General features: G+C 36.6%; 2 protein-coding genes across 4 annotated transcripts in view; both read right to left on the bottom strand.

Moving 5' to 3' along the window:
- Nucleotides 1–710, bottom strand: part of armh2 (armadillo like helical domain containing 2) — a 2993-nt gene extending 2283 nt beyond the window's left edge. Inside the window, exons 1-2 of the mRNA XM_016504370.1 lie at nt 695–710; nt 214–330 (exon numbers count right to left, since the gene is read on the bottom strand). The gene's annotated coding sequence lies outside the window, so the exon portion shown is untranslated. The remainder of the gene's footprint in view (nt 1–213; nt 331–694) is intronic.
- A 203-nt stretch (nt 711–913) lies between these two features.
- ripor2 (RHO family interacting cell polarization regulator 2) overlaps nt 914–8440 on the bottom strand; it is an 89088-nt gene continuing 81561 nt past the window's right edge. For all 3 annotated transcript variants that reach the window (XM_016504363.1, XM_016504362.1, XM_016504364.1), the window contains exons 17-22: nt 6725–6880; nt 6458–6631; nt 6165–6367; nt 5193–5270; nt 4985–5075; nt 914–2971 (exon numbers count right to left, since the gene is read on the bottom strand). In XM_016504363.1, the coding sequence (XP_016359849.1) occupies nt 2871–2971; nt 4985–5075; nt 5193–5270; nt 6165–6367; nt 6458–6631; nt 6725–6880 (803 nt within the window). In that variant the 3' untranslated portion in view covers nt 914–2870. The remainder of the gene's footprint in view (nt 2972–4984; nt 5076–5192; nt 5271–6164; nt 6368–6457; nt 6632–6724; nt 6881–8440) is intronic.

Here is an 8440-nt window from a genome sequence, read left to right as displayed (position 1 = left end):
GATTTGGTGAACTGGTTCAACCGGTTCACTAAGAAGAACCGGTTAAATCGAACGATTCGTTCGCGAACCGGACATCACTAATTGTTTGCCAATGATTCACTGCCTCCCTCATTCAGACCACCTGCTGGCGATTTCGGTTTCATATTTCAAAATATCACTTCATTTCACGATAGAAAGGCGTCCGCCTGTAATATAGACATGTGTTTTCATCACCTGTGTAACTTAATATCCCGATGTCCCGAGCTGCGTCTGCTCTCACTGCTATAGGCAGCAGCGTATTCCGGATCAGTCGACCAGCCTTGAGGATCTTATTTTTGTGGCTTCTGTCTTCTGCTTCCAGACCAGCGGAAAAATAAGGCTTGATATAATTATCGTACAATGAGGAGAGGAACCGAATCATGCGGCTGCCTGTCTTGAAACACTTTTCAAAAAGCTTTTTTCAAAACAGAACGTTGTTTTCATTTCATGAAGCTCGTTATCGTGACATCATCCATTTAGTACGTTTTCACAAAAGCCTTCATAAAATGCCTTTTACACTTACAAAAACACCTTTTTTAATGTCCATTTGCTTCAGAAAAATGTTAATGCTCGGTTCATTTAATGAAAATGAACTAAAGCAGCACAATTACTGCACATTTTGTCATTATGTAATTTCGTTACGGACAACATTAATCATTTGTGTTGCCATTATTACCTGAAACTGGACTGTGAATTTCTAGTTCCCAGCATGCTTTGCCATGGACTGGATCACGAAACTGCTGAACTTGTGTTATTTTGTTCTACATTAATGAACAACAGCTGTTCTAATGTCTGTGCAGTTCTTGATCCTCTCATATTGTACATATAGTAAAAATTGTTTCAAATTTACCATGCACTACAGGCATTAAAAACAGCACAATGCCATATCTGATAATTATGTAAAAATAAATTTTATTGCCACTTTCAGCAGAGGAAATACAGTAAACTCAAAAATGAAAAGAAAAAAAAAATGAAACCGTGAGGGAACATTAGCATTGTGACATCAAGTGAGATCTGCTTTCATTCAAACAGTAGTAGCTAAAGCTATTGCAAGCTGTGCGCTCAAGCCCTGGACACACACAGTCACATGCTCACAAAACCATAACAACAACAGCTTTCCTATCAAGAAGGACATTAATTTACATTTTAATGAGGTTTGAACAATAAATGCATTTGAATTTCACTGAGCTTCAGTCTGAGATGAATACAAGGCAATACATGTTAATTCAACCTTCTTACTTGATATCTCTGTGCAAAGAAAGACATTCTCAAGGAGTGCTCACCAATGCCCAGGGTCAAATACTGTAACGGTGGTCATTAGACAAACTCACAAAGAAAGAAAACACAGCCATTAATTTCTGTGACTGAATACAGAAAACTAGCATAAACAAAAGTATTATTTTTGAATATCTGTTATAGATAATTCTGATAAATAGAAACCACAAAACGGCCTTAAATATATTGACTTCTGTATCATTATGGCTTTAGGAGTTTGTGCGGTAAATGCCAAATAACATGTTAACAGTAACACCAAAACAACCACCAAACAGTTGTGCTTGTGAGGCATATACTTCAGTAACCTTTCTGAAGTATATAAATTAATGTGCTCCTTTGATAGATTTAAGCCCCTGCTTCCGTACAATTCTCAATGTCATAGAAAATATTGCAAAAATAGGTCAGGTGATCTACAAAACTGCGTTTTAATTGCCGCCATAAGCGTAAATTCACATTTGAGAGCTTTAAAGATCAACACGGTGTGTAAACGTGTCAAAGCGAGGCAAGTGTTCGGTTACCAAAGAGCGTTTTCTCAGGTCAGGTGTATTAGCATACCGAAAAGACGTTTAGGAAAGGTTCCCTTGAGAACAAATACTGTATAACTCCATGAATACACTGTTAAAAGATGATACTGATCAATAAAACATCTTTCTATATGTAAAATGCCAACTATATATATATATATATAAAAATTCATAGTGAATAGCCCTAATCAATAATACCTAATCATATTGTGAACTGATGTTTAGTACATCGTTAAAACAATCTGTTGTAAATAAAACAAATGATATTACAGTCACATGACGCAGTAGTACAGTAACAATAGGCACAGAAGCGAGTTTGGATCACAGAGCAAAATATACTTCCAGTCTTCATTTACGTACAAACCAAAAACTCACAGTAATGCATCACGCTTCTCTGACTGAATATAGTGTAAAAGTGCTTTTTCAGATACTCTGATGGGCTCCAAACAGCGCTTGTTGTAAGATCCCATGCGCTCAGGCATTAGTACCAAGTTAATGCAAGTGTTCACTACAGGCTCCGTCCATAGAAATATTTCCTTCTGACCAGTGAAGGCAAGCAAGCGCAGTAAATCAGCAGTCCACCATCCACACCGGTTTTTTCAGTAGTCCATACAACCGGCTGGGTCCAAACAGCACACAAAATCTTTCCTTTCCCAGTCTGTCCAGGTCAAAAAAACTCAAGCGGGGAGCATTAAAACAGTCCCTTATAATCCCTGAAACGGAACGGCACGTACAGAGGAAAACAAAAATCCCAGGACAACATTAAAATAGGATTTGCTTTCTATTTACACGCCTCCAACAGTGCAACTGCAATCTGCATATAACTAACTTCCAATAATAACACTCTTATTGTTCAATCAGCAACAATGACTCCGGACCACTGTGACACGAGAAGTAAACATCCTGCAGAAAAGGAGAGTCTGTGATGAAGGTCTCAAGATATGGGCCTAAATCGCAAGAAAAGGCCAAGCTTCACTTTCCCCTTGTTAGCAGGTGGTGTGTATTTCACGTCTGAAGTGTGCAGGGTCACAGGAGGGATAACGAGTCGTTTTTCTAAAATGAAGTGGTAACAGCGTTACCGTGGCGAGTCCCGAGCCGCACCATTTCCCTCGGTACTGTGTCCAACTGCTCGTATGCCAGCCGCCCGTCTTCACCTGAGAACAGAAACACACAAACATGCTCTGTAAGAAACAGGAAGGCTTTCAGGTGATGTTTACAAGCATTGAGACCATGTATGATTTACATGTACATGTTTAAGACCTGCACAAATAAAATTGATATTGAAATTGAATTGTCTTTTACTTTAGTTAGTTAAAGGGGTGATATTATGCTTTTTTAAAGATCATTATTTTGTGTATTTGGATCTTATCTATGCACAATCAGCTTGTAACACTCCAAAGAGAAAGGAAAACTTGAAATCGCATCATATGACCCCTTTAAGTTTGGGGTCAGTAAGAATTCTTTACGAAATTATTCAGCAAGTACACATTAAATTGATCAAAAGTGATCTAAAAAAAGGAATCCTGAAAAAAAAAATCTTTCCACAAAATATTAAGCAGCACAACTGTTTTCAACACTGGTGATAAACGTTTGCTGATACAATAATAGTGTGTTTAAATAAAGGCAATTAACAGATTGTGCCAATATTAATTAAATGTATGTACTGTACGTGTTAAATTATGCTCTTAGTCTTTTCCTCCTTTTTAATTATAAACAAGTCTGAAATAGTTTGGGACTCTTATTTTGAAATGTCTTTGCTTTCCTATTCCCAGCTACTTGTTCAAAAAGATGGAGATAAAATAAGCACTCTTACATCTGTCTACAACATATTACAATATAAACACTAAAAAAGTAAACATTGTCATAATTCAATATACACTGTCATAATTGTGATTCCTGTTTTTCCGTCCACAAATTTAAAATCTTTTAAAATGTTAGGTACAACTTTTATTAAATAATTATTCATTGTTATGACCTTGCATTTGATAAACAATTTAAGACATTTTAAAGTGATAGTTCACCCAAAAATGAAAATTACCCCATGATTTACACACCCTCAAGCCATCCTAGGAGTATATGACTTTCTTCTTTCAGACAAATACAATTGGAGTTCTATTAAAAAATGTCCTGGCTCTTCCAAGCTTTATAATGGCAGTGAAAGGAGTGCGAAGAGATGAACGTGGAAGTGCAGAGGAGAGAACAAAACAAAACACCGGTCACAAATTAGAAGTACAAAACAAGGATTTGTGGTTACACTTTATTTTAAGGTGTCCTTGTTACAGTGTAATTATACATTTAAGTACTGAGTAATATTAATTAACTACATGTACTTACTATATGGTTAGGGTTAGGATTAGGGTTTGGCTTAGGGTTACTTGCATGTAATTATGTATAAATTATTGTTATTATAATAGTAAGTACATGTAACGTGTAACAAGGACACCTTAAAATAAAGTGTTACCGGATTTGTAACGAAAAATGTCAGGGGGTTTCAATATAAGCCAAGAAGAGACTGGTTTTCCTTTGCTGTAACCAAAATTTGGTTCTCACGAGACTAGCATATTCTCACCGGATCTTACGCTACGTCTACGTCATCCGTCATCCGCTGGAACGCCACTCTCTTATGAATGTGTGAGTGGAAACTAGAGATTTATAAAGTTTTAAATATGTAGATTTTCTTACAAAAACACATTGATTCACTTCAGTAAGCCTTTATTCACCTCCCCAGAGCCATGCGGAGTACTTTTAATGATGGATTTATGCACTTTATTGGACTTGAAAAACTTAAACCCCATTTACTGCCATTATAAGCCTGGAAGAGCCAGCACATTTTTTAATATAACTCCAATTGTATTTGTCTGAAAGAAGAAAGTCATATACACCTAGAGCGGCTTAAAGGTCATTTTTGGGAAAACTATCCCTTTGAGACTTGTTAAGGAACCGTAGGCACCCTGGTGCAAGCATACTTCTAAAAGTTAATCATACAGTCTTTCTCTTCTGGGAAAACATACCAAAAATATTGATGACTTCATAGTATACACACAGCATAAAATGCTGTCTAGAATGGGGTCTCAGTCAGATTTACACTAATTTGCAGACAGAGCATAAACTGACTGAACTGACTAATAGTGCAGAGGATGTGGCATTCGTGTGACTGGATGTTTTACCGAAAGTGAGGAGGGTTTCTATGGCAATCTGGCAGAGATCTTCATCTGCTGAGTCACACAGTAACACCACAGCATCAATGCTCTCCACAGCCTGAAAATAACCCCCGACAGACAGAGAGGCTTAATGAAAAGTCTGGTAAACAATCACAGATATGATTTAATCTTCAGTTTAGTCTTTAGTGTGATCCAATCAAAGAGGCGAACTGACCTGCAGGCAGCTCAAAGCGGCACATGCATCTCTTGATCTGTCTACTTCTGATAAGGCTTGTGTGTAACAATCAACAGCCTGTTGAAGACAAACACACAGACAAGATTAACTTCATCGCCTCCTGGTGTCCTCAAACAGCTGTACTGCTGCCACTATGATGATTCAAATTTGCACATTTAATTTTTCAATATTTAATCATATATTTATGGTTTCTTTTTATTCTTATTTTTCTATTTCCTCATTTATATTATTTGTTATTTTATTTGTACCTTATTATGCAATCATGAGATATGCATCTAAGATTGTTTCCATCAGTTTTTATGCTTTTTTTTTGTTTTTTTTTACCAAGTTTGGGATTTATGGTTTCTTTTTATTCTTATTTTTCTATTTCCTCATTTATATTATTTGTTATTTTATTTGTACCTTATTATGCAATCATGAGATATGCATCTAAGATTGTTTCCATCAGTTTTTATGCTTTTTTTTTGTTTTTTTTTTACCAAGTTTGGGGTCAAGTTCTGTTTTTTTTTTTTTTTTAATTAAGCAAGGATGCATTAAATTTATAAAAAAAGACAGTTCTTCTTCGATATATATATAAAAATAAATGTTTCTTGAGCAACAAATTAGCATATTAGAATGATTTCCGAAGGATCATGTAACACTGAAATATGGAGTAATGATGCTGAAAATTCAACTTTGCATCACAGGAATAAATTACATTTCAAAATATATTCAACTAGAAAACAGTTATTTTAAATTGTAAACATTTTTCACAATATTACTGTTTTTACTGTATTGATCAAATAAATGCAGCCTTGAAGACCTTTTTCAAAAGCATGAAAAAAAAAATCTTAACAACCTCAAACTTTTGAATGTCAGCTTATGTAGATTTAAACCTGGCTATAGACCGACCTATTAATCAGCTCCACCAATAGCCAACCATGTGCTGTACAAGCCAGGTAAAAGACTGACCTTTGACCTGAAGGGTTTGTGTGAGGCAGCAGAGGAGAGGAAGGCTGTAGCGGCCTTCATCACATCAGGGTCATCAGAGGTCAACAGCCCAGCCACGGCCCACAAGGTTTGAGGGCGGGGCTGAAGACACATGACGGACACTTCCTGTAGTTCCTTCACACAGCGTTCTGTATCCCCACAGCTCAGGGCTTCTTCAAGCATGACTGGTTTGGACACAGAGAGTTTTACGCTATGCTAAAACTGTGCTAATAATAAATAAAGCTTTAAACTCATTATTCAATAAAGCGTCTTACCCTCTTTGGCTAAATCCAGCAGGTGCCGCTCCATGTCCGTGACATCGTGTTCAAGAGTGTAACGGTGAAACTGAAACACAGTGAGGATATCCTGTGCCAGAGGGGACAGCGATGGACACAAGGAAGAGGCCAGCTCGCTCCTGTCCATCATCTCATTCACCACCATCCTGATCACTGGATACACATGCAAACACAGGCAGATGAACTCTGATGTCACATTCACTGATGTTTCCTCCTGCAGATTAATATTGTTGTTATTGTCACTACCTGAGTCAGGAGAGTGAGGCAGAATCTGATGCAGTGGTAATGCAAAGCTGAGATGCATGTGCTTCAGCACTCGGTCCAGTGTAGTATGAAACAGACCACCACTGCAGTCAGACCACAGAGACATCAGCGCAGGATGCTCCACCAGCCCAGGCAACACTGTTTAGGGAACCAAGAGAGGTTATTTCACAAACACAACTTTTCACCACACCTAACAAAGGAAATTTAGCAGTCATAAATATTTCTTAGGTGCCATGAAATTGTATTTCATTCACATTATAACTGCAGGTCATTTTGCCACTTGTATTATAATTCCTTGGTTTAACAAAAACCTCAGGACACGTTGTGATTTTGTTCCTCACATTTTCATTTGGTAGCTTAGTTTATGCAATATCACACATACATGTCATCACATTAAAAAAAAAAAGCTTTACTTTTAAAAATTATTATTATTAAATACATTTTTATTATAGCATTATCACTACAGTAAAATATATATATTGATTTTAAAATTTAATAAAATAAAATAAAATATTGTTTAGCATATATATATATTTATACAACAGTTCGTTCTGGTTCTCAAATCTGATTGGTTGAGAACCGTGAGATATTGTACTGGTATCGCTACAGGAACGCCCTTTCACAATTTTGTATCATTCCACTTGTTCTAGCCGGGTCTATGTTTTTTTAATTATTCACTATATATATGGGTCAGATTTATCATTTTTGCTATTACATTGAAAGTATGTAATTTTGTTGTGGCTTTCCAAAGTGATTATTACTTGCACTTGGTTATTGTTAATTTTAGACCCTGATTACTTAAGTGCTATAATAATGTTCTAGCAAAAACGTCTTTTGCACTAGTTGCAAAATAAAACACTTTAATAAAATAAATATCATGCTTAAACAGCCAAAACTCTTTGAAAAGCAAGCTTTGAAGTACATGTGAGAAGTCACTGTATCATCAAAATTCTTTCAGAAGGACTAGTAAACATGAATACTTCACAACAAAATATTTAAAGGGGTCATATGATGCGATTTCAGTTTTTCAATCTCTCTTTGGAGTGTTACAAGCTCTTGGTGCATAAAGAAGATCTGTAAAGTTGCAAAGACTAAAGTCTCAAATCCAAAGAGATATTCTTTATAAAAGTTCAGAGTCAGCCACACCTACCTAAAACGGCTCGTTCTAACACGCCCCCATATGTCTAGTCACTATGTGGAAATATTAGCATAATGCCGCCCAAATGTGCACGCAAAGAAAGAAGGTGTGGTTTCAGGAACAGCAGTAGTGTTGATGCAGCCATGTCAGGGAGACGCTGTGTGATTCAGTGCGAAAGCAAAAGCACTTTATTTGGCCTTCCGGAAGTAGATGCAATTAGGAATCATTGGTTAAGATTTATTTAAAACAGAACAGCACAACCCAGCTGTTCGAATTTGTGCAACGCATTTTATGGACGACAGTTTTTTGAACCTAGAAGAGTACAAGGCTGGCTGTGCACAAAGGCTATTTAAAAAAAAGAAAAAAAAGGTCAATTCCGTCTTTGCTATGACAATCTGGCACTTCTGAATCAGCGACTGTAAGTATGTTTTGTTATTAGTTGAAGTATTTGCTATTGACTGTTCAAATGCGGAGTTTTGCGCAGCGCAGAGTAACGCGTCATGTGGATGTGTGAGGGGAACAGGGTCACATCAAAGGAGAGTGAACTGCCTGTCAGAAAT

This window comes from Sinocyclocheilus anshuiensis, unplaced genomic scaffold, assembly GCF_001515605.1.
Source record: "Sinocyclocheilus anshuiensis isolate Anshui unplaced genomic scaffold, SAMN03320099.WGS_v1.1 scaffold54, whole genome shotgun sequence".
Classification (NCBI taxonomy): Eukaryota; Metazoa; Chordata; class Actinopteri; order Cypriniformes; family Cyprinidae; genus Sinocyclocheilus; species Sinocyclocheilus anshuiensis.
Note: the sequence above shows the minus strand (reverse complement) of the source record. Positions and strands in the feature narration are given on the sequence as shown.